This window comes from Cololabis saira, chromosome 6, assembly GCF_033807715.1.
Source record: "Cololabis saira isolate AMF1-May2022 chromosome 6, fColSai1.1, whole genome shotgun sequence".
NCBI classification, from domain to species: domain Eukaryota; kingdom Metazoa; phylum Chordata; class Actinopteri; order Beloniformes; family Belonidae; genus Cololabis; species Cololabis saira.
This window is the reverse complement of record NC_084592.1, coordinates 39,416,589-39,442,719: the sequence shown is the minus strand read 5'-3', so window position 1 is coordinate 39,442,719 and position 26,131 is coordinate 39,416,589. Positions and strand designations below refer to the sequence as shown.

At 44.7% G+C, this 26,131-nt stretch overlaps 1 protein-coding gene across 2 annotated transcripts in view; it reads right to left on the bottom strand.

Annotated features, from left to right (window-relative positions):
* Positions 1–327: 327 nt before the first annotated feature.
* LOC133446177 (aryl hydrocarbon receptor-like) overlaps positions 328–26,131 on the bottom strand; it is a 47,721-nt gene continuing 21,917 nt past the window's right edge. Inside the window, exons 3-11 of one of the 2 annotated variants that reach the window (XM_061724092.1) lie at positions 17,558–17,667; positions 14,218–14,307; positions 14,014–14,128; positions 10,685–10,812; positions 10,387–10,589; positions 10,049–10,158; positions 7,989–8,130; positions 6,184–7,900; positions 328–3,813 (exon numbers count right to left, since the gene is read on the bottom strand). In XM_061724092.1, the coding sequence (XP_061580076.1) occupies positions 3,754–3,813; positions 6,184–7,900; positions 7,989–8,130; positions 10,049–10,158; positions 10,387–10,589; positions 10,685–10,812; positions 14,014–14,128; positions 14,218–14,307; positions 17,558–17,667 (2,675 nt within the window). In that variant the 3' untranslated portion in view covers positions 328–3,753. The remainder of the gene's footprint in view (positions 3,814–6,183; positions 7,901–7,988; positions 8,131–10,048; positions 10,159–10,386; positions 10,590–10,684; positions 10,813–14,013; positions 14,129–14,217; positions 14,308–17,557; positions 17,668–26,131) is intronic. The other variant, XM_061724093.1, reaches the window with a different exon arrangement.

Here is a 26,131-nt window from a genome sequence, read left to right as displayed (position 1 = left end):
AAGATGAAAAAAAAAATATTCCCCCAGTTATAACTAATATAGATAAAAATAGCGTTGGGTTGCCTTCATTCTAAGGCTTATACAAGACTTTTCATTTTTTGTGGCTCCAGACATATTTGTTTTTTGTGTTTTTGGTCCAATATGGCTCTTTCAACATTTTGGGTTGCCGACCCCTGACCTAAACCATGCAGGGCCCTGGTCCTCCAGGACCTGGATTTGGGGGGAAACGCAGGGATTTCACAGGATTAAAGATTAAAGTTGAACTGAACTTCAGCACTATTGTTGTTCTTGTTGTGGACAAACATACAAAAAGGAGCCAAACTTCAGTTTAATGATTGCACACGTTTATGGAAAAGCTTTCAACAGTACACAAAGGCTGGTTATTGGTTTAACATATATTATGATACACATAGTTTAAGTACTTGGCTAAATAAAAGTGAGTTATATATATATTTATATATATATATGTATATATTTATATTTTTTTATTCCTTTTTTAAAAAACAAACAAAACAAAGAACAGAAATATGGCAGCTGACAGAGCGAATCAGGTAAACACGGCTCTGGATCAACCTTTTGGCTCTAGATTTTTTTCATAGTGGCTACAGTCACATGTCTGCATCCAAGTCCGACATCCGAGGCGACATTCCCGCCATCCTCCGCCGTCCCCCGCCCGCTTCACAAACCCTTACCGAGAGCTCTGCACCGACGAGCAGCCCAGAACCAGGCTGCAACAATCCCATTTTTTTTTTAGTTTTTTTTTTTTTTTTATACATTTTTATATATTTTTTTACATTTTCACTTTAGATGCTTTGTTTCCAGACATGAGCATTGCAGTTCAGTTATTTCCGGACACGTGCGACAGCGTTGGGAGGAAATACTGAGAGACTTTCCTGCAGGGCTGCAGGAGTCTGGTGAAGCTGCCATTTCAACGCTGGTCCTGCTCAGCTTCATGAAACCACCCACGTGTTTCTGTAGTGTGTCTCAAACCGACTGAGAGCAGAGGCAGAGAGGATGATGGGAAGAACTGCGACGCCACTGAACATCTCCACTTCCTTCACACAGCACCTCGTTGTCCTTCTGACTTTAACCATTTTCCCTGTCTGTGCGTGATGGAAACCTAATGACGACACGCGCTTTAAAGACCCTCCGATAGTTACTCTACTTCCTGTCCATCACTTCATCTTCGCAGGAACAACCCAGTTCGTCTTTTCAGCTCTACGCGAACGATGTTTAAGCTGCAACGTCACGGTCCGACTCATCTTCTGCGTTGCTTGGCAACCCTCATCTATCAGGTAAATAAGAATGTAGTTGCTTCATGAAGCGCTGCGTTGAAGAATGTGGTTCCCTTCGTTCTGAACCTGAAATGAACGCGAACAGCGTGGCGTCCACGTGAGTTGTGTGCCACCTTAAAACCAGACCGATTATGCTGGCAAGTCGCTTGACCGCCGTGGCTGGCGTCTGTCGCCGTGGCTCACTGCATTATGGGATGTAGTATGCGAGGTAGACTGGTCACTGCATGCTGGAGATTTTCCCAGAGGCATCGCGCCCTCCGGGTGTGTTTCACACGTGCACTGCAGATGGTGGAAAGTGTATTTTAAACTGTGCACGAGAGTTTGGCACGCATGAGTAGTGTGGTAGACTATGTGGTTCTGAAAATGGATCAAGTATCTTAAATAATGGAACCTAAAACTGCCCGGAAGGATTTGGTGTAGCTGATAAGGAGCACCTAGTGGCCACCGGCGGTACTGCACCAGACGGAACTTCAGTAAAGATTGAAAAAAAGTGGACGAGACCCAGTACTCGAGTTGAAGGGGGATGAGGGGGGATGGCATCCCCCCTGAAATAAAAACAGTAAAAATCATCCCCCCTGTAAAACTGCCATCCCCCCTTTCCATCCCTTATGTAATTTCATCAATGAATGTGGTTTTACTGCTATTTCAACATTTAGAGTCATCACCAGAAAAATAACACCATAAAAATAACTTATTTGACAATTTTCACCTGTTTCAAGTAAATTTTCACTTGAAATAAGTAGAAAAATCTGCCAGTGGGACAAGATTTATCTTCTTATTACAAGCAAAAAAAATATTGTTCCCCTGGCAGATTTTTCTACTTATTTCAAGTGAAAATCTACTTGAAACAGGTGAAAATGTTGTTTTTTTCCAGTGATGAGTCCTGTTTTAAGTGTAATAAGATTTTTTACTGAAATGAGAAATTTTAACTAGAAATAGAACAAATATTCTTGTTTTGAATTTTTGCAGTGATCCATTTTACTTATCCTGTGAAGGACAGAGTCATATTGATAAGTTCAGAAAACTGTTTTTTATTGTTGTGTTTTGATGTATTTGATGTAAGCCCAGTGGATATTTAAAGCTTACAGAAGGCTGCATTTAACTGCTGCTATGTCATTCCTGCAGGTGTTTTGGTCAGTGCTATTATTTGTAATATATTATATTATTTGTAATGAGCACAAATTATCTGTCCCCATATGATAAAATCCACCATCCCCCCTGATTTTTTTTTACAACTCGAGTACTGACGAGACCTAAAAGTCGTTTCCTAGTAGACTCTGCTAGTCTCTGCAGGACAAGACCTTGAACACGCCTTAAATCTTTCATTCAGGGTCACCTCCTCTGACGGTTTTCCCGTATGTTGCTGGGCTCAGTTTGGTCGCCGCTACGTCGCTGCCACGTTGCCCTACACTCTAACCTGAAGCGATGGCGGCCGTCGTCGCCACCCTGCCACGTAGATTTAAGGCAGGACTGAGTTCATCCTTTATGCAGGTCTGCAAATACTCCAACAGCAGCGAGCAACGCAGCTAAAAGGCGATCTAACATACGATTTAAACCACAGATTTGACGAGCATCGTCTGCAGCTCGCTCGTCCCGCCCCAGTGAAGATACTGCAAACACTCAACGTTCCTTCTGCAGGCACGCCGCTTCTTTCTTACTGCAATGCCCCCTCGCCACGGAGGGAACTATGTCTCCTGAGCTAGCGCGCGAGTTCGGCCCGCGGCCTGCTGGCAGCTGACGTGGACGTTGTGGACGCAGTTTTGGTCACACTTTGTCGCAGAGCTGCAGGCGCCTCCGCTCGCTTTGCGGAAGACGTTTGTCTGGTTTCTGGCGTGTCGAGCGGGATCGCCCCCCGGCTCCAAACGTTCTCCATCAGTCTGCTGGTACTGCGCACAGACGAGCACCATTTGTGCACGTGTGGGGGTTTCAGAAGCCAAAGCAGAACAGCAAATTACAAAAAGATAAATACACAATTACAACAAACCGCTCCAACGGCTCCTTTTAAATATACAGACGATTGGATCTGTGGTAACATTGATTGGAAGGCACAGCGGTCTCAGGTTTTCACAGAGGTTACAGACTCTTCCAGGAAAAGCCTGACAACATTTAAACAGATAGTCGCTGGAGACTTTTTGAACATTTCGGAAATAATTCTGCTTTCCCTTATAAAAACGTCTTTGGTGTCCCGGATCCACCCGAGCCTCCGCCCAGCCGGCTCCAGCTGCACCCTGGTAAATGCACTTGTGAATTCATACTTCATTGTTATTCATGTGTCTTTGCTAAAGAAACAGCTGACAAGCACAGCAGACAGCATACATATATGGTACGGAGGGATATACAACTCGTTATAATAAGACAATGGCAGCAGCGTGAGTAAGCACTGATACAGGCAAACTATACTGGTTTGTGTCCTCCTGCAGGTGATGCACCTGGCGGCTCGGCCCGGCCCGGCTCCGCTCTACTCCATCAGGTAGGCTGCTATGTCCAGAGCAGGCTCCACAAAAACTCTCTCGCTCTGCTGGACGAGACGAGACCATCCGTTAGTTACACGTAAAAAAGGTAATACTACCTGTTGCACGTTGACCTTCAGCAGCATGTTGGGTTTTTTTTTTAAATTCACAACCAGAGGTGTCAAAAGTATTCACATTCATTACTCAGGTAGAAGTATAGATACTAGAGTTTAAAAATACTCCTGTAGAAGTTGAAGTATCAACTCAAGTATAAAAGTACTGGTTTCAAAACTACTTAAAGTATAAAGGTAAAAGTAATGTAAGGGGGAAAAAAGCCATTAAGGACAAAAGCCATTGAAAATGAATGTATCTTAGTATAATGCAAATATATTAAAGAAGCATATATGTGTACTATTGAGCATTAACATGTGTTTCAGAGAGCAGGAGATATGATGACTAGTTGCCTATAAGTATTGTAATGGTGCAAAAAGTCAAACTTCAGAGGCATGTTATCATTTATCCTAACCTTTATTGGAATGTACATCCAAGTTTAGTTGCAGGAATCTTAGGGCAACGGATGTAAGAACAAAACTGGACACGAACATCTGAAACAACCACAACCAAATTCACTCTATCCGGATGGAGCAATTTAACTGGATAGTTTTTTTTTAAAGGCCGAAATGAAATAGAGTAACGAGGCTATTTTTAAAATGTAAAGAGTAAAAAGTACAGATAATTGTGTGAAAATGTAAGGAGTAAAAGTAAAAAGTCGTCTGAAAAATAATTACTCCAGTGAAGTATAGATAACCAAAATTTCTACTTAAGTAAGGTAATGAAGTATTTGTACTTCGTTACTTGACACCTCTGTGCACAACTGTGAATTCATCGGCTTTGTTTTGCTTCCAGGTTTCCCTACATGACTTACGATTGAGAGCATGGCCGAATACTTTTTCTCCAATTTTTTGTTTGAATTTAAATCATAATATATTCAAAACTATAAATAAACTTTTACATTTTCCCTTTACTGCAGCAAGTTACAGGAAACCGCAAATAAAAGTAAGAGAAAAGATGATTGTGACCGCTGAAGGCCTTGAGGCCATCAAACGTAACGACTGAGCGAGTCTGAACGAGCGTCCAGAGCAGCACGGAGGAAGCTGCTGTTCTGGACACAAAACAGAAATGTGGCTTCCTCTGTAATCTGCAGCTCTACTGGGAAAGGGGTTTATAGGCGTTTTTAGGGGGGAAAATATCCAGCATTCGGAGTCTCTTCTGGGTCTGACGACTCTCAGCACAAGCTGGGTGACGCAGCGGGACCGTGACCTTAAGGTGGAAGTAAATCCACCATAACTGAAAACCGTCTTTGTGCAGCTCTGATCCAACGGAAACCGTGATGCTCTCGCTGAAGCTGCACGACGTTTGCTGTGGGTGGACTACGCTACGACTAGGGCTGGGCGATATGGACCAAAAGTCATATCTCGATATTTTCTAGCTGAATGGCGATACTCGATATATATCTCGATATTTTTTCTGTGCCATAATTGGGGTTTCCCCCAAAGTATTATAGCATAGCATCTCTGTTAGCTTCATTTTTTTTCTGAGGCAAACCCTTAAAAAAACAGTCAGTTTTAATACAAAGCCTCGTGCCAAATGTCACACAGGTACCTTTATTAACAGGTCTGCACAATATCAAAATGTATAAAACAAATGAAATAAAAATAAACTGCCTGCATATATAGAATAAAAATGCTTCTTGAATAAAATAAAACAAATATCCCTTACCTGCATAACAATTAAATTAAAATACACTGTAATTAATACAATGTAGACAGTAACAGGCAGACTTTTCCACTGAGGTTGACAGTTGTGCAAATAACAAAACATTTGTGCAAATCTCAAATAAAACATTCAAGTAAATTTGTCACAAAATAAGCTATATCAAAATCATTAAAAAAACAAATGTAAAAAAAAAAAAAATATATATATATTTTTTTTTAAATCGATATAAACGATATTGTCTCGTACCATATCGTGTTTGAAAATATATCGATATATATTAAAATCTCGATATATCGCCCAGCCCTAGCTACGACGGATGAAAACCAGATCACATTTCACTTTCTTGCAACTGTTCACCTGAAAACAAAACCATTCTTTCATTTCCTCCCCCCACAAACCTTCAATTGAACATAAACTGAAGTTCAACGGGAAATTTTGCTAAATCCTCAGCTAAGTGAATCAAGTTGTTATAGTAAACCATTTACACGTCACTGTGGCAGGCTGCAGGCTTTTCTCAATCTCATTATGCATTTTCACACTGGAAGCGCAGTTTGGCCGAATTAGGGGCGCTTATTTCCAGATTATTACAGATTGTAGTTTTTCTGAGCTGTTGAACACAAAAGATGAGAAACGGTAGTTTGTGTGTTGCTTTGCGTGTTTACCTGTGTCTGTGCGTTGTTGTCCAGGTAGTGCTGAATGCTGCACGAGTGCTCGGTGGGCAGCATGCTGGGGGGCGCGGCCAGAGGGCCCACGCCGGCGCTCTCCTGGCCGAGGACGGCGCCGCCCGCCGTGGGCTCGCCGCGGCTCCACTGGAGGTAGCGGGAACCTTGAGGAGGATTCTGGTTCAGAGAAATGTTGGTCCCGCCGAGGCCGGCGTGAGGCAACGCTGCTCCTCCTGCTGGAGCGGAAGAGAAGTGCTGCTGGTACATGCAGCTGCTCTGCGGGGCGGCCTGGCCGCCTGCAACGCCCCCCCGCTCCGTGGCGTTCAGTCCGTTGACGCCCCTCGGCCAGGAGCCGGCACACGGTAGTGTTTGGCCCTCTGAACTCGGGCCCTTAAAGCCCTGCATCGGCTGCACGAGCCCTGCGTGTGGCAGTTTCTGCTGCTGGCTCTGAGGCCACGGCTGGAGGGGGCCGTTGTGAACGGCTTTGAACGGCAGATTCTCCTGCAGACACGATCTGGGGAAGCCGACGGGAACCGTGGACGTACTTGAAGAGCTGAAGTTGTTGCAAGGAACCAGCGGGGGCAGAGCGTCTGCTCCCGCCGGCGCGGTGCGTTGGGGTTGCTGTGCAGACCTTTGCAGTAGATGCCCGCCTCCCGCTTGCAGACCGTTCTGATGCCACAGGATCTGGTTTGGCTGCTGGACCTGAACGGAGCCGGCCTGAGGGAACCCCACGGGTCCCATGGAAGCCTGCTGGCACGACGGAAAAGCGGCCAGCCCGTCGTCGGCTGAGATGTTGGGAATGGTGAGCTCCGGGAGCTCGACCGACGGGCTGAAGATGTCCTTCAGCTGCAGCTGCTGGAGCGGCGGCAGGCTGCAGTCGGGCTCGGCGAGCAGAGGACCCTGGTGGGACAGTTTCTGGCTTCTGCTGTCCATCTGAGCGGGCGCCGGCAGGCCCTGCGCGGGACCTGCTGCTCCGTTGGCCGCCCCCTGCTGGTGAGCGTAGAGGCCGTTCACCGGAGGGAACGTGCAAGCCTGAGCCGGCGTCTGGAAGACGGGCGGCTCGCAGAGCTGCGAGGCCGCGAGGTCGGCCACCCCTGCGATGCAGCTGGAGGGGGCGGTGCTCAGACAGTCCACCTTCTCCTTAAACATGTCGTCGATGTAGTCGACGATGTCGTTGACGATGAAAGCGTCCAAGTCGGCCGTGACGCCGCTCAGCTGATCCTCTTCCTGCCGTAACCTCTTGAACTCGTTCTCCCACTCCATCAGCTCTCCGTCGTCCACCTCGAGGTTCTGCAAGAGAGCGTCAAAGTCCCCGTTCTCCGTGAGCTTCTCCAGGGTGTCGATGACGGCCATCACGGACTGCTTGTCCTCGTCTTTCATCCCCGCGGGCTCGCCTGTCGAGGCCCCGGCCTGGTTTTCCGGCCACGCGCCGCTGGCCACGCTGAACAGGGCGTGGCTCTCCGTGAACAGCTGGTCCACGGACAGCGGGGACTCCATGGCCTGGGTGTACACGCTCTCGTCCTGCCTCAGGAAGCAGTCCAGCAGAGAGCCGGGGGCCATGTCCGTCTTCACTTCCTTGTTATTGAACATTTTATCGTACTGATACTGGGATACGTCCACGGTGGGGCCCGTGTCGTAGAGGATGGCCTCCCCCATGGTGCAGTTGAAGGGCAGCTGCAGTCGCCGCTGCCGCAGGTACTCCTCCCCCTCCGCGTTACTGAAACAAAAACATGCACACCGTTGACCTTGTGATGTCGGAAGAGCGTTGCGAGTGTTGTTGAGGTCGTCGGCGGCCGAATGCTCACGATAAAGCCCTCTGGTACGCGATGATGAAGTCCGGTCTGCCTCCTTTGAAGATCAGCTTGGCGTTAGACTTAGTCCACACCCAGGCGCCCGACTTGCTGAGGAGCCGGAACACGGTCAGCCCGGTTTCTCCTGTTTTAATCACTGAGATCACAAAACACAAGTATGCAGGTTAACAGAGCAGACATGGCAACTTAAAGGGGCATATGTAATCTTTTAAAGCAGCAGGCTTTATGAGGTGGAGCCAGATGCTGGACATGGCCCCACCTAGGGCTGGGCGATATGGACCAAAAGTCATATCTCGATATTTTCTAGCTGAATGGCAATACTCGATATATATCTCGATATTTTTTCTGTGCCTTAATTGGGGTTTCCCCCAAAGCATTATAGCATAGCATCTCTGTTAGCTTCATTTTTTTCTGAGGCAAACCCTTAAAAAAACAGTCAGTTTTAATACAAAGCCTCGTGCCAAATGTCACACAGGTACCTTTATTAACAGAGGTCTGCACAATATCAAAATGTATAAAACGAATGAAATAAAAATAAATTTCCTGCATATATAGAATAAAAATGCTTCTTGAATAAAATAAAACAAACCTTTCCTGCATAACAATTAAATTAAAATACACTGTGCAATTAATACAATGTAGACAGTAACAGGCAGACTTTTCCACTGAGGTTGACAGCTGTGCAAATCTCAAATAAAACATTCAAGTCAATATGTCACAAAATAAGCTATACCAAAATCATTAAAAAAAAAAAGTAAAAAAAAAAAAAATGTAAAAAAAAAAAAATAATTTTTTTAAATCGATATAAACGATATTGTCTCGTACCATATCGTGTTTGAAAATATATCGATATACATTAAAATCTCGATATATCGCCCAGCCCTAGCCCCACCCCTCAGAAAAAGATGGGGGACCATAAATCTGATGTCCACCCTTGAAATTGTAAAGTTAGAAACAGACTTTCTGTCAGTTCTTCTAATGCTCCTTCACCCACTAACCCGTCTCCATCAGAGCCATCAGCCCTCCTTGAAAGCTGCACAGGTGTGCATAACTAGGACCAGAGGTGTCAAGTAAGTACAAATACTTCATTACCTTACTTAAGTAGAAATTTTGGTTATCTATACTTCACTGGAGTAATTATTTTTCAGACGACTTTTTACTTTTACTCCTTACATTTTCACGCAATTATCTGTACTTTTTACTCCTTACATTTTAAAAACAGCCTCGTTACTCTATTTCATTTCGGCCTTTAAAAAAAAAACTATCCAGTTAAATTGCTCCATCCGGATAGAGTGAATTTGGTTGTGGTTGTTTCAGATGTTCTTGTCCAGTTTTGTTCTTACATCCGTTCCCTCAGATTCCTGCAACTAAACTTGGATGTACATTCCAATAAAGATTAGGATAAATGATAACATGCCTCTGAAGTTTGACTTTTTGCACCATTACAATACTTATAGTCAACTAATCATCATATCTCCTGCTCTCTGAAACACATGTTAATGCTCAATAATACACATATATGGTTCTTTAATATATTTGCATTATACTAATATGCATTCATTTTCAATGGCTTTTGTCATTAATGGCTTTTTTCCCCCTTACATTACTTTTAGTTTTATACTTTAAGTAGTTTTGAAACCAGTACTTTTATACTTTTACTTGAGTAAAAAACTTGAGTTGATACTTCAACTTCTACAGGAGTATTTTTAAACTCTAGTATCTATACTTCTACCTGAGTAACGAATGTGAATACTTTTGACACCTCTAACTAGGATGAAGCTCTGTTTTAGACGAGCTGCTCTAGTCTGGTCCTGTAGCTGCAGCTACGACTACTGGCCCTAACACACCAGTTTAGACTAACTAGAGGCTTTAAGAAACGATTTAAGTTTGGTTTTAAAAAGGTGGAGGCGGTGTCAGTCTCCTTAACCCAGACTGGAAGTTGTTTCCGTGGTAACGGTGCCTGATAGCAGAACGCCCATCCTCCAAATCTACAGCTTCTGGATTGTTATCTGGGTCTGGGTTGCAATGCAGACGATGCAGAAGAGCCGACCTACTGCGCATGTGGTTATCAGCGCAGTACATCATGTCAGCAGCGTGGATGAACTGGTAGCCCGAGCCTCTCGTGCACAGTTCAGTCTCCGTGTAACCCAGGATGAGCTTCCCCCTGAAAGAGACACAGAAGCGAGGCCGTGAGTTTGCTGCTGCTGGAATATTAATCAGCCGAAAAACAACAACAAAAGAAATTGCTGACGCCAAGCGGCGCGTCTCTCTTGCTCCGTCTCAAGGCTTCATTCTGCTGAGCTGGGCCATGACCGGGGGCTTGTCCTGGATCTCTGGTGATTGTTTTGACAGCGTGACAGTGATAAAACTGTAGAGGAAGCATTTGCAGCACCTGCTATCGACGCTCATGGGTGTGAAGTCCAGTTTGTGCTTGGTTTGGAAGAGAAGCATTTTGGTTCTGATCTCAACGATGGATGGAGGCTGGACGGGCATGGCGACGGAGAACAGCGCCAGCTGCGGCCTGTTGCAGCTCCCGTTTTCCCTCAAGAGATTTTGACTGTGGATGTACTTCAGCCGGCCCTGGAACTTAAGAGCCTGTATGGAAACCAAATGACTCGTTCATTCTCGTTTAGGAGTTTGGGATTTACTGTATTTTGGATTATTTTCTTACAAAACAACTTTGGACAAACCAGGAAGCCGGAGGAGTTGTCCAGAAGGCAGCGGAACCGGCACACGAAGCTCCTCTCCAGGAAGGACGAGTTCTCGGGAGGAAGCTGCTCGGGATTGTAGATTACTGCGTTCTCACCACCCTGGGACTCTGGAAAAGCCAGCAGAGAGACAACACAAGCTTTTATACGACTCACACAAAACTGCAGAGTCCACACAAAATAACAAAAAAGGGGTCCAGAAGGGCAGAGAGATCCAAACGTCTCACTTCCTGACGGTTACAGCACTCACATAAACCAACACGTTTCAACAGGTTCAAGCTAAAGGTGCTTTCGTCAACAAAAATTATGACCAAATATCGTCGTCAACGAACCTTTATCACCTGAGGAAAACGAGACGAGACGCAACGAAAATGCTGGTCATGTGAAGATAACGATAATTAAATATATAATGCAATATCATAGACCAGGGGTCGGCAACCCGCGGCTCTAGAGCCGCATGTGGCTCTTTAGTGCCACCCTAGTGGCTCCTGGAGCTTTTTCAAAAATGTTTGACCTTTTTTTTCCTTCTTCTTTTTTTCTTCTTTTTTCCTTTTTTCTCGACATTTCGACATTTCTCTCAACATTTCCACTTTTTTCTCAACATTTCCACTTTTTTCTCGACATTTCCACTTTTTTCTTGACATTTCCACTTTTTTCATGACATTTTGACTATTTCCTCAACATTTCCACTTTTTCCTCAACATTTCCACTTTTTTCTCGACATTTTGACTTTTTTCTCAACATTTCTCCTTTCGCCATTTGCCTTCATTCTAAGGCTTATACAAGACTTTTCATTCTTTGCGGCTCCAGACATATTTGTTTTTTGTGTTTTTGCTCCAATTTGGCTCTTTCAACATTTTGGGTTGCCGACCCCTGTCATAGACGAATAAAAAAACGAGACTAAGATGTGGATTACAAAATAAAAAAATGTGTCTTCTTCGTCGACCAAAATGAGACGAAATGTTATTACAAAGATCCTTAATATACATGTTTTAAGTAGTTTCCTCTGGTTTAGTGGGGATCTTCTCTGGGGCTGGGAAAAAAGAAGAGATGATCTTTGGATACACTTTCCTACATAGACGTGGAAAAGAAAACCGAATGAATGTATTCTTGAGTCTATAAGGTAACAATAATATAATTAAAGCTGCAAGCAGCGATGAACGGGCCCTCGCACTCACGGCCACCGCCCCCCATAAGCATATCAGAAACGATACCACCCACGACTTCCTATGTCAAACCATTCAAAAGTTATAGCAGAAAAAAGGGACAACCAATCAGAAGAAGGGGCGGGGCTAATTAAGGCCAAAGAAGCTCAAGGACTCATTACAGAGTCCCATGACACCACCCACGACTCTCTATGTCAAAACATTCAATTGTTATAGCAGGAAATAGGGACAACCAATCAGAAGAAGGGGCGGGGCTAATTTTCACCAATTATGGTCAAGGACTCTATACCGAGTCCCATGACACCACCCACGACTCTTTATGTCAAACCATTCAAAAGTTATGGCAGAGAAAAGTATTCTAGGGGGCGCTGTTGAGCCGTTAGGCCACGCCCATTAATGCAAACCATGAAATATCAAATGTATCGCCAGGCCTGGCTTGCATGTAAAATTTGGTGACTTTTGGAGAACTATCAAATATGGACCAATCAGATGAAGGGGACGTGCGCTTTTTCGCGTCTAGCGTCGCCACGGTAACACTTTTGAAAGAGAAAAGTAATGCGCGTAGTCGCAAGATGAAGACGCACATTTTGATGTATAACACTCCTGGGTGCACATTACGGTTCGGGCCGTATTAATTGCCGAAGGAATGGCATAAATTGCGCCACAATTACACAATTAATTCAAAATGGCCGACTTCCTGTTCAGTTTCGGTCATGGCACCAAGAGACTTTTCTTTAAGTTGCAACATGATACAGGTGTGTACCGATTTTCATGCATGTACGTCAAACCGTATTGTGGGGCTTGAGGCACAAAGTTTTCCGGGGGGCGCTGTTGAGCCATTTTGCCACGCCCATTAATGTAAACCATAAAATATCAAATTTATCGCCAGGCCTGCCTTGCATGCAAAATTTGGTGACTTTTGGAGAACTATCAAATATGGACCAATCAGATGAAGGGGGGGTGCGCTTGTTGGCGTCTAGCGTCGCCACGGTAACACTTTTGAGAGAGAAAAGTAATGCGCGTAGTCGCAGGATGGAGACGCACATTTTGATGTATAACACACCTGGGTGCACATTACGGTTCGGGCCGTATTAATTCTCGAAGGAATGGCTCATATTGCTCCAAAATTACGCGATTAATTCAGAATGTTTAAAATGGCCGACTTCCTGTTCGGTTTCGGCCATGGCGCCAAGAGACTTTTCTTTTAGTTGCGACATGATACAGGTGTGTACTGATTTTCGTTCATGTACGTCACACCGTATTCTGGGGCTTGAGGCGCAAAGTTTTTTCGGTCTGAACCAACCAGATGAAGGGTGGTCGCGCTTTTTGGCGTCTAGCGTCGCCACGGTAACGCTTTTGAAAGAGAAAAGTAATGCGTGTTGTCGCAGGATGGAGACGCACATTTTGATGTATAACACACTTGGGGGCACGTTACGGTTCGGGCCGTATTAACTGCCGAAGGAATGGCATAAATTGCGCCAAAGTGACACGATTAATTCAAAATGGCTGACTTCCTGTTCGGTTTCGGCCATGTCGCCAAGAGACTTTTCTTTAAGTTGTGTACTGATACAGGTGTGTAGCGATTTTCATGCATGTACGTCAAACCGTATTGTGGGGCTTGAGTCACAAAGTTTTCCGGGGGGCGCTGTTGAGCCATTTTGCCACGCCCATTAATGTAAACCATTAAATATCAAATTTTTCGCCAGGCCTGACTTGCATGCAAAATTTGGTGACTTTTTGGGCACGTTTAGGGGGGCAAAAAGGCCCTCCTTTCGTCAGAAGAAAAAGAAAAAAAAAATTCCTACAGATACAATAGGGCCTTCGCACTGAAGGTGCTCGGGCCCTAATAATAAGATAACCTTGTTTGAATTGTAAAATGGGTTTGGCTAAATACAATCTTTGACTAAAACGAGACTAAAATGTCATCAGTTTTTTTCGACTAAAACGAGACCAAAATGGTCATGGACAATTCTGACTAAAATAAGACTAAAATGCTCAGAGTTTTAGACTGAAACTTGACACGACTAAAAGGAGTATGAACGTGACTAAAACTAATAAAAACTACAATGATAGCTCGACCGAAAGACTAGACTAAAACTAAAATTGAAACAGGCTGCCAACGACCACACCAGTTCAAGCCCTTACGTTCTCCGTCTGCTGCGATGGGCGGAGGGTTGAGAGCGAAGTGGAGCTGCTCTCTGAACAAGCCTCGGTCGTCAGTGTGGATGAGGTCGAACACGCTCTGATGGACCACATCCGACTGTGGGCGGAGGAGACAAAACACGGGGGGTTAGATCACGAGCGGAGACACCCTGGACTTGTACACGCACACGAAGGCCGGCGTCTCACCTGATGGAAGCCCAGGTAGTCTTTGATAGTAGGAGACGAGTAAAACACCAGTCCGTCGCAGCTGACCACCATGACGAAGCCGTTCATGGCCTGAACAGGGAGCATAATGACAGTCAGCACAGACCAGGAAACTCCACACAAAGACAGTTTCATCCACTCGACATGTTGCCATTCCTTCTCATGTTACTAAAAAGGTGTTTATGGCATTTGAGAAGGGGAACTGACGCAGCCCCGTATCGTCGTTGAGGCTGGATTTTCCGCTGGGATTACCTTTTCCGTTGTTGGTCTGAAGCACACCCCACCCCCATAAATATCTGGAATTCTGATTCATCTGACCGCGAGACAAGTTTCCACCATGTGATGGTCCAACCCAGATTCCTTCTGCCTTCTTTGAGCCTGACATTTAAGGATATTGTCTCCATGTTGTTGGACTGATGCATGATGGTTCTTGGTGCAGAACCGTCTGAGGAATGCTGATGAGGCGTGCAGTAGGGATGGGCGGTATGGACTAAAAAATGTATCACGATAATTTTTGGCATTTATCCCGATAAAAAAAAATACCAATTCAACGGGAACTTTTCCTTCCTTCCTTCCTTCCTTCCTTCCTTCCTTCCTTCCTTCCTTCCTTCCTTCCTTCCTTCCTTCCTTCCTTCCTTCCTTCCTTCCTTCCTTCCTTCCTTCCTTCCTTCCTTCCTTCCTTCCTTCCTTCCTTCCTTCCTTCCTTCCTTCCTTCCTTCCCCCCTTTCCTTCTTTCCTTCCTTCCTTCCTTCCTTTCCTTCCTTCCTTCCTTCTTTCCTCCTGCTCTCTCCTTCCTTCCTTCCTTCCTTCCTTCCTTCCTTCCTTCTTCCCTTCTTTCTCCCCTTTCCTCCTGCTCCTTCCTTCCTTCCTTCTGCTCTCTCCTTCCTTCTTCCCTTCCTCTTTTCTCCCTTCCTTCCTTCCTTCCTTCCTTCCCTGCTCCTTCCTTCCTTCCTTCCTTCCTTCCTTCCTTCCTTCCTTCCAAAAATCAGCTTTACACAAAAACGTCAGATGACAAATTCTTATCGTGAGGAATTTTTTTGACGGTATATCGTGAACGGTAAAATATCGCCCATTCCTAGCGTGCAGTAATATTCCTCCCCAGTCGGTGACTGATTTGAGATTGAGATTGAGTTTTATTGTAATATGCTGCAGGACTGAAACATAAAGATGGACCTATGTTGTTTAGTAAAACCCTTTTTTCATTTCCATGCTGGCCCCAGTTTTGATAAAAGTACCTGCACACATGTTAGCTATAACTGCCACATATTGATGATCCCACCCGCACAAAGAGAAAAAGACATGTTTTTTGGATTTGCGTCAGTTTAATAGACACACTTGGACAGATTAACGCCATGCTGCGTTTCTGGATTCTGTCTGTGTGGCGCTTTACGGCGGGCGAAGAGCCACTAATCCCGCTGCCTGTTCACAATTAACAAACAATCGATGGCTGCTGCTGCTTCTGGAAGGCTGCTGGGATTGCATCACCGCCGCCTGTTGCACTCAGTATGCAGAACATGTGCGAACATGTGTCTGGCTGGTGAGCGTGGACCAACACGGAGCGGGTTGGTCCGAGAAGCGCTCGCCGTGGTCGCGGCACCCCCGCGAAACAGATCCAGATCAGATCCACAAAGACACGGCGTGACCTCGGTGCAGTTGTACCGCTTCACCATGCGTCGGCTCAAATCATCGGTGATGGAATAAATCACTTATTCCCCAGGCGTGTGCGTGTGTGGCAAACATTTGAAGGGTAAAAAAAAAATGAAAGTGGAGAAAACAAAACTGCAGAAGTGTTAATTAATGGTACAAAACGCACGTTTTTCTTCATCAGGACTGATTTTCACACATTAAAAAACACATTTTTCTAGATTATGACGATTATATTACGAGGTTCTCCCACGACTCAAACGCTCGTCGGTCCGCCTTTAGCGGCGATGGGGTGAACTACAGTATGGCCTCATCATCTGACATCTCTGCGTAGAATTTGAACCCCTTCGTTCACATCACTGCGTGGGATCACCGAGGTCTTTGGACGTTTTGAGGACACACAGCTGTACCTCTTCATCCCTTTCCTCTGACGTGCAATCTAACGTACAACACGCGCAGTGAAGCTCTGAGATGTGAATCACGGCGTTCTTTGTATTTTTATGAGCGCTGCACAGCTTGACTTTGGCATAAATGTGATGGGATGTCCGCTGGCGGGAAGATTGGTGAATTTTCTGGGATTCTTTCCAGTTGTGAGTAATATTTTTCACCGCAGAACATTGAACCCTCAATTGTTTAAAAATGGGTGCAGCAACAGTTGCTTCTCTGTGATGATTGTTTAGTCTTTCCCTTCTGGTATTTTGTGAACACGTCTGAATACTTCAGACCAGCAAGCTGCGAAAGCACCTTGCTGCTCTGATCTAGGGCTGTTCGATTAATCAATTTTAAATCGTAATTGCGATTATGTAATTAGAACGATGTTAAAACGAGAAAATCGTAAAATCGATTTTTTACTTTTTTTTTTTTTTTACCTTGTCTGCACACATATTAATGATTGATGGAAATACCTCTCAATACCTGCGACAAGTGCCCCATGGGAGAGGCTCTTTAGTGTATAGGGGGCGTTGTAACATGCCACCGGGCATCCCTCAAGCCAGATGCCGTAGACCGGCTCGTGTTCCTTGCAAAAAACTTGCAAATGTGAATATCAAATGTAATGACTGACATTACACACCTCTACCTCCTTCATGGGTTGCATTATTATTTAGCATGCAAAGACCCAGTTTAGTTTAATTAGAAAATGTCTTGTTTTATTTAATTGGAAATATAACTTACTGTATGTTTGCAAGTGCTGATTTCCTGATTTTTTTTTTCAGAGAAAAAAACTTTATATTTTATTATATTTTTTTAAACTTTTTTTCAACTTATTTTACAGAGTTTTGCACTTTATTCATTCATTTTTGGTTTAATAAGAGCAAAGTTTGCACTTAAAGCCCAATGGGGCAAATGTTCAATAAAAAAACAGCATATTTGAAATAATTTCTTTGCCTTTTGTCAATTCACAAAATAATCGTAATCATAATCGAAAATCGGATTTTAAGAGAAAAAAAAAATCGAGATTTTATTTTTGGGCAAAATCGAACAGCCCTACTCTGATCATAAACTCATCAAGGGCTGATGATTAGAAGCGCCTACATGCAACTTTCCCTCTTATATCCTGAGGAGACAGTGATAAGATGGGGGTCTCAACTTTTGCACATGACACTAATAAAGTGAATACTGTGGTCTAAGCACAGACACCAGGATGATCTCTAAATCTTGAGCAGGTCGGATGTGTTACCTGAAGTAGCAGCTCTCCCTCGGAGAAACCAGCTGTGGCCACGGTTTTCCCATTCGGCCTGTTTACCACCGGAGCCACCAGACCGCCGTTGCCGTTGGTTTTCATGGTCGCTGTACAGGAGGAAGAAGAAGAAAAAAAACGTGAGCTGTCAGCACAGATCGTATTTCCAAAGCAACACAGCACACAGAGTCCATTCATCCCTCGGGTCGCCCGACTTCCTCCAGCCGCTGCGGTTCAAACGTGCTGAGAAGTTCCAGAAGCGGGCCGGCCGCGGCGCGATGACAACTCCGCTCCGTGGTGAGTGATGGCGGCCCCGTCGTGCCGCTCGGAGCTGCGTGAGACAGCTGTAATGTTTCACAGGTGTTCTCCCTTTGCACATGTTTACAAGTCATGTCTGCATGTTTGAAACTACAGAGCTATTGCTAAAACTACTGACATGCATCCGTAGGATAAACCTTTAGTTAGGGCTGGGCGATATATCGAGATTTTAATATATATCGATATATTTTCAAACACGATATGGTACGAGACAATATCGTTTATATCGATTTAAATTTTTTTTTTTAATTTTTTTTTACATTTTTTTTAAAAATGATTTTGATATAGCTTATTTTGTGACAAATTGACTTGAATGTTTTATTTGAGATTTGCACAAATGTTTTGTTATTTGCACAACTGTCAACCTCAGTGGAAAAGTCTACATTGTATTAATTGCACAGTGTATTTTAATTTAATTGTTATGCAGGGAAGGGATATTTGTTTTATTTTATTCAAGAAGCATTTTTATTCTATATATGCAGGCAGTTTATCTTTATTTCATTTGTTTTATACATTTTGATATTGTGCAGACCTCTGTTAATAAAGGAACCTGTGTGACATTTGGCACGAGGCTTTGTATTAAAACTGACTGTTTTTTTAAGGGTTTGCCTCAGAAAAAAATGAAGCTAACAGAGATGCTATGCTATAATGCTTTGGGGGAAACCCCAATTAAGGCACAGAAAAAATATCGAGATATGACTTTTGGTCCATATCGCCCAGCCCTACCTTTAGTTTTATTAAATGCCCAATATTATCACTTCATAAATATCCTTTTTTCCAGGGGTCTATGTTAGTGGTAAGGCAGGAACATCTAAACGACATATACTAAAAGATTTCTTTACGTATTACAGGTCATATATGTGGTTCAGTGTTAGAGATGCTCTGTCACATTTCCAAGAGTCCAACATCCGTCGTGACGGAGCACTGCAGTCCCTCCTACTCTGACTGTCCGTCTGCACTCTTAACTTAACTCTAACAACTGATTGGAGACCTGGGGTCTCGTTCCAGTTGTTACCCGGCCTTTGGAGAGCTCCATCTGCTGCTCCCAGGTGATTTGATTTGATTTGTTTATTTGCACAACATAAAAAACGGTACAAAAGTTTAAATGAACATAAAAAGCATGAAAATATGTGCAGGTGAGAAAGGAAGCCCTAAATGGGCTTATTCAAAGTTCTCACCAGGAAAAATACATTGTATTGAAATAATAGCAAGAACAAAAAAACAAAAAAACAAAAAAAAAACAGCGTTAAAAAAAGATGGATATAAACAGACAATTTCTCGGTGTGCACGTGCAGAAGTGAGTCCACATTAAGTGGAAGCACTTCTAGACGCTTGATCAATAAGGCTGGTCTTCAATCTCTGTTTAAAACTATTAATAGACAGTGAAGATTTTGCGATAAGTATATGAGAGTTCCAGAGTGAGGAACCTCTGTCTTTGATGGAGAACTGACTGCTATTGGTACGACTGAATGAAGAATGGAGATCCTCAAATTGTCTGGTATTATAGTTATGAATTTGCGAATTGGTCTTAAAAAAATCTTTGAAAGTACTTGGAAGCATAGGTGTTAACAGCTTCTCAACTATCCTGGTCACTTATCTACCAAATGCTTAAAAGAAGTGGCACAATCGTTGTCAAAAATCCCAGAAGCAGCAAAACTATTAAAACTGGCCCAGAAAAATATGTTTAAAAAGTATGACCACAGATGGTGCCACAGGCTGTGGCGAGAGCGGCGCCATCGTACAACTGGACCAATAAGATCATCTGTGACTTGCAGTAATTAGACACTGCATTCATGAGCGGCTGGATAACAAAGCTAGTTTAGACAGCCGCTTCCAGGTAAGGGATTGAAAGAAAAAAACCAAAGAGCGACTTGGCAGCACGTCTCTTGGCAGCTCTCTGAGGGCGCTGTGTGAGGAGAATGTGATGTAAACTGAAACCCTTCCAGGGCAGGCAGGACTATTAGTTTGCTGTTTGCTTTGGATTGGGCCCGGCATCTCTCGTCAGCGCAGTGTTTGAAGCGCTCCGCAGGTAGAGTCACTTCTCAGTGTTCATTATTCTCCGGCAGCCCAGCGTGTCGGGTCATGTTCACAGCGGAGACACGCATGCAAATGTCTGCATCTGAAATGGTGCAATGTCTTGTACCTGTACGAAACAAAACATGCACTGTATGTCCGTACACGTGTACGTTCGTCACCACGGAGCCTAACGGGTTTATGTGCATTCGGTGCGTGCAGCTTTGAGTGTTTACGCCACATCCGTACACGGGACTGTCAGTAATCTGGAGCATAAGTGTGCTGCGAGTTTAGCTCGAGCTTCTACTGTCGGCCCCTCGCGAGAAAACAGGTTCTCTCATTGCTGGAAAACTGATCTGGCAGTCTGTGTGTCTGTACACACATAAAACACACACACACACACACACACACACACACACACACACACACACACACACACACACACACCAGCATCTGATGTGAGCACTGTTGGCCAACCAGAGTGCTTGGCTTATCTGGACGGCCACTGCAGGAAAAATCCCAGGATGCAGCCTCTCCCATCGCGTCCGTCCAACCCTGTCACGCAACTTATTACAGGAGGGAAGGGGTCTCCGTGGGCCCCCCTCAGTGGGAGTTCACACGCTGTTTACACAAATCACACATTCACAGCAGGCCCGAGGCAACAGTGCAGCCCATTAACAGCAGTGGATACAGCACAGATCAGGAGAGATGCAAGCTATCTTTATTAAACTAAAAAACACGAGGACCGACAATTAGCATGCTCTTGTTTAGCTGAACTTGCAGACCTAAACAGATCCTTAACTGCTTCCCGTTCGACCGTTGCTCTCTGTTCAGTATCTGCGTGAGCAAGTGGGCCTCTTTGTGGTCCTCTGTCTGTTTTCATTCTACGTCGCTGCTTTGAACTCAGCATCGCGCGCTTCATCCCAAACTTTTTTTCTGCCGCGAACAGCCTCTCGGCTCACGGCACCGCTGTGAGGAGGAGGAGGAGGAGGAGGAGACGTGTAATGATACTACGAGAGTGGAGCACATTCCTGAGAGTCGGGGGGGAGGCGGCAAGGGACGCAGGTCTCCATCAAAGATGGGCGCTTCTTTCACAGAGCAAGAAAGGGACGTTCACGTCTCGGTGCGGTTCATTTCATTGCCCGATTTATTGCTTTTTCTCGCGTCGTTTCACACATTTATGGCCGAGGTCAGTCCAGTGCCGGTTCAGAACTTCCATGTTTCTTTACATTTAAACAAAACCAGGTCCAGATGGAGGGTCAACATTAATGGTTGCCTGGGGAAACCAAACTCAGTATGGGCAAGTGGAACTGTAGTTCCCTGCTTGAGTAAGTAAAAACAGATGTGTTATTTTATTCCCTTTTTTAAATAATGATAAGTCATATTTTCAATTTTTTTATTAATATTTTCAAATATTTTTCAATATTGACAAGATGCACCAATTACAATTTCTGTGAATGATTATGATTTCTGATGTTCTCAGTCTTCCCAACATCATTCTATGAACTTTCATCAACTATTTAACAGTGACCCAACTGGCCAGTGAAAGACAGCAGGAAACTTCAGGTTCTAGTTCAATAACTTCGTTTTGCTCTGAGTAACTGTTATATTCATAAAATTGAGCATGCTCAGTACGGCGATGCTGTTTTGAGTTACGGATAAATTTTGTTGTTGCAAAAACTTTGGTTGTTGTTCCTCCACTGTACAAATTGCTCGTTTTACTTTATGCAGATGATGTGTTCATTTATCATAAAGAAATAAAATGTAAAAATCTTATTAGCTTTAATGTTGATCCCCTTGGATCACCAGCTAATACATCACAGCATTGACTGTAAACTCTATTATTTAGTCTGTCATCGAGAACAGATTGCCATCCCGAACTCACAAATACGTTTTCTAAGAGCTGTTTTTTTGAATAAAGATACTTAGCATCCAGTTGCTTTTTAATTAACCCAGGCGGGGCATGTTTTCTCTACGAGGACTTGGGGAAGGCCGAGGGAGCCTAAATATCCACAAATGTGACGTCATCCACAAATTCACAGGTGTTATATCAAACGTTCTTGTTGATAATCGTATCACGGCTATTACGTGTGCCCAAAGAGCACCAGAACCTGCAGATCAGCATCAACTCTGTGCAGGTCCAGATCTAAGAATCTGTGACATCGGAGGCCGGGGGCAGGGCTACTGTGAGTTCCATCTTTGAAAAGTAAAGCTGGTGATCCAAAAAAACTGTTAAAAACTGAGATTCAAAATGGATGAGAAGTGAAAGCAGAAGTTATTCGTCTCTTAATATCACTATTGTATGTTTATGATATGTTGAAAAGTGCTGAACAAGTTAAGGGATCAATTAAAATAATCAAAGGCTGCAGGTTTTTCCTTTAGTCTGTCTTCACTTTTGAACTGCAACTCAATGGAAGACATTATTACTTGTAGTTGTAATACTTGAATTTCTTTCAGGGTTTTTCATGCTTCTTTCTGCGCTCCAGCAGCTGCGCAGATCAAACCAGTGGGAGTCGCTACTGCAGCTTTCCATGCAACTGCCGACATCTGTGTTTGTTTAGACGTATGACTCAGGAAAAGGTGCTGCTATCAAACTTTAATGCTGCGAAACCCGAGACGGCGGTCGGTTCGCACTGTGATTTCAGCAAAAAGAAAAGAACAAAAGACCAAACGTTTCACAAGGCGTCCGAGTCTTCCTGCGAGGCTCTCCAAGTGGCTCCGGCTTGGGTGTAATTCGACACCGAGCGGGGCCCCCGGTTCTGCATCAGGCAGCAGCTTCCCGTTTCAGAAAACAGCTCATTATAGGATTGATGGAAGTGCAGCGCAGCGGTCTGTCGATGCAGAAAAACATCCCTGTCGCTTGGGGAGAACGGGAAGCGTTTAGGTTTTGTCAGGATTCACAAAGCTGCGGGAAAACTGGCCAGTCGTGTCGTTTTGGGCTGCGTTTTATATTCTGGAGAAAAATACTTCAAAGCGGTAGGAAGCGGTCCAGAGCCGAGGCACTAAAATTCAGGAGGGAGAGAGGAAATGCTGTCACGGGCTGGAGGTCTGCCAGATTCGGAGAAGTAGTATAAAGCATGCCAGCGATGCATAGGGGAATATTATCTTGATTTGAAAACATTTAGTTCCAGTAGATCCTGAGCAGAGATCTGTGTTCTCACGCAGATGTGCAAGAAGGGGGCAGAGCTTACCCCGAACAACAGCCGAGGCAGCAGGTCGATCGGTTCATCGCAAACCGTCTGCAGCCGTCGCTTCAGTCCCATCAATGAAATTTGGTGCAAAAAAAAACAAAAAAAAAAAACAGTTGAGGGAACCGAGGAAGATGGGTTTATGTGTGTGAAATACTGCAGTTTTTATACACCTCGTATACGTCCTCGTTCAACTTCCATGCCACTGTTGTTTGATGCTTGTAGGCGTGCCGCCATTATTTGTGTGGTTGTTTTTCACCTGCGTGGGTCGGGGTTCTTCCTCGAGTCTTGAACTACTGTTTCAAGTTCAAAAAGAACCACAAGTGACGTAGCTGTGATCTGGGTGACGACCGGGATGTCGAACAACGTACTTCTTACAAAAGTAGAGGGAAAAACATGAATCGATGTGCACAACTCTTTGGACTCCTGTGCATTCATGGGGGGTTTCAGTGTTGCCCTTAGCGAGCGCCACAACCAGCGTGCACGAGCAACCCGGGTCGGCAGCCTCCGCCGACCCCTCGGGAGCTGGGATTCTGGGCCCCCGATCTGCGCCACACTCGAGCAAACCTGGACGATCCTGACTAAAATAAACAGCGATTAGGCGCTATTCGGGAGGTGGTGTCTGTTTTCACAGATGAGCCCAGGGGCGTCTGTTTTTCACACAGAACCCTGCTCTATTCTTGGCTCTTTATCTGCTTGAATAGCAGGGTGATCTGCGTTGGACGGGGCACAGAGACGGAGACTCAAAACAAGACAGAGTTCAGGTGGCTGCGTTAGGCGTGCCCGACATGCCACCAAAGAGATTCCTATCAGACTCCCAGCAGCTGGGTTTCAGCTCTCAGAGGAGGGGGGGGGGGGGGGCACGGCCTTGCCACCAACATTTTTTTCTAAATTTAGACATCAATTACTTCGATGCTGACAGCTGTTCTTGGACAGAGCCTGGAAATATGCGCAAGTTGTGACTGACACACAAATATTTTCCCTGAGCCCTGATTGGTCTGAATCACAGCCCATAAATAAATATCATAATGCATCTTCTGCGGTTGCGATCCACCCGCCAAGCTGTGAATGGGACGACAGCTGATTTGGGTTCGGCACATAAACAAACAGGGCCCTGCTGGAAGAGTCTAAATGTCACCGAGAGTCTTGGTGGGCCGGGTAAAACCCCGGCCAAGAGGGAACGGGCGGGGAGAGACGCGGAGATGTGGTCGAAAGCTGGAGAAGCTGGGAACTACGCTTCCAGAGAATGAAAATTAGACTAAATGAAAACACGATTAAATCTGTCTTCCAGTGGTCGCTCGAGTTCTCACGATATAGTGAAAGACGAGTCACCGTGGGTCCGAAGCCAACTGCAGCCGAGGCAGCAAGAAGCTCCTCCAGCTGCCAGCTGAACATCTGTCAAAGGTCCCTCTGACCCGTCCACGCCCTCCGCTGCGTCGTGTCACGTGCACGGCTCTGCGTGCGCACGCCTCAGATATGCCAAGTAACAAATGATGTGACACCGAAGCTCATGCTGTGGCGTTGCCTAGGCAACGGTGATTGCTAACAGACCCTGGAAGTTCTCAATGGACTTGGAAAGCTACAACACATTTTTCTCAAATTTCTAACAGCGTCACACAAATATGTCAGCAGCAGCAGCAGCGAGCCACAAGCTTTTCCAAAACATCCACAGCTGCCTCCGAGAGTCACGCTATGAGACGGAGCGCCTGCCCGCTCAGAGATCTGCCGCTGCGAGGCAGCCTGATAATGTTTCACTATCTGCCCCGCAGATCGGACGTGCGGCCCCTAAAACTGCTCATGTTTGTTCTTCCCTCTGAAGCCTTTTCTTTTGCCTGATGATTTACAGGATCCCTATCTTCAGTTCCAGGCATGTCCCCACTTGAACACCCATCCCTGGCTCGTGTTTTGACTGGGACAACCCCCAAGAGACAACTTTGGTGATATGGAGAAGGCTAAGCAAGGTAATAGGAGTCCATTGTATGTTCAAGCGCATCACCCCGTCCTAACGTAGAGTTTCATACGTGGTGCGGGACAAGAGCTGTTTTGCTGTGTGGTTGTTTAACTTTTAAAAAAAAAAAAGGTTTTGAGGACCCTTAGAGAGATCTGACATCTGGTTAAATTGGACCCATAACTGTATATTTTGCAATCATTGGGGGGATTACATTTGTACATCTTTAACTATTTATGTTTTAACACCTGTCTTGATCTTCCAGTTATGGAAAGCCGCCATTTTTTTGGACTGCGTAGCCCCCCCAACTGCCAGAACAAATGCTGAACAAATGTTAAGGACAGAGGGAGTCCCACAACACAGGAAGGACACCTCTGCACATTTGTATCTCCCTTTCCTTTCTTGTCCTTTCCTTTCCTGTCCTCTCCTTCAGCACTACCACAGCAACATGATATGCAGACAGCCCCCTACTTACAGACATCTGAGTTGCACTTGCAACCTTTCATTTCTACGAACAATGTGGTCCTGAACCATAAATTAATGAACAGGGTCCACCTGAGTGGTTCGCATGTCCACCTTGAGGTCTATGATGGTGTTCAGGGCTTTTGCTTCAACTATGAAGAGGAAAAAAGAAGTTTCCGGACAACAGGAGTCCCACTGAACCCCAACCAGTGCCATCAATGTTAGGATTTACAACACCACTCTAATGTGGATTTAAAAACCACAAAATAACATTGCAAAGTGTCCCAAACTACAACTTTTATCTACATGCATCACTACAATATGGTACAGATTAACAAAACAAAACCAAAAGGACTTTAATTTTAATTTGGCTTTTTTAAGAGGAAGTGCTGGCTGTGTTTTTGTGGGACGCAAAGTCATGGGACATGTTGATATTTAGAAACGTGCTTCTTCTAAATATTGTAGGAAATGACTCCATTTCAGTGAATAAAATGATTGATATGACTGTTCTCTGGTTCAGCGGCACCAATGTTACGACTGATACAGATCTACGCGGGACTGAAGGTATAGAAAAGGTTTTAATCAGCTTCGTAAACCGTAACTCTACCTTACTGGGGTGCAGACCGAAGGCATGTGTCATCTCGT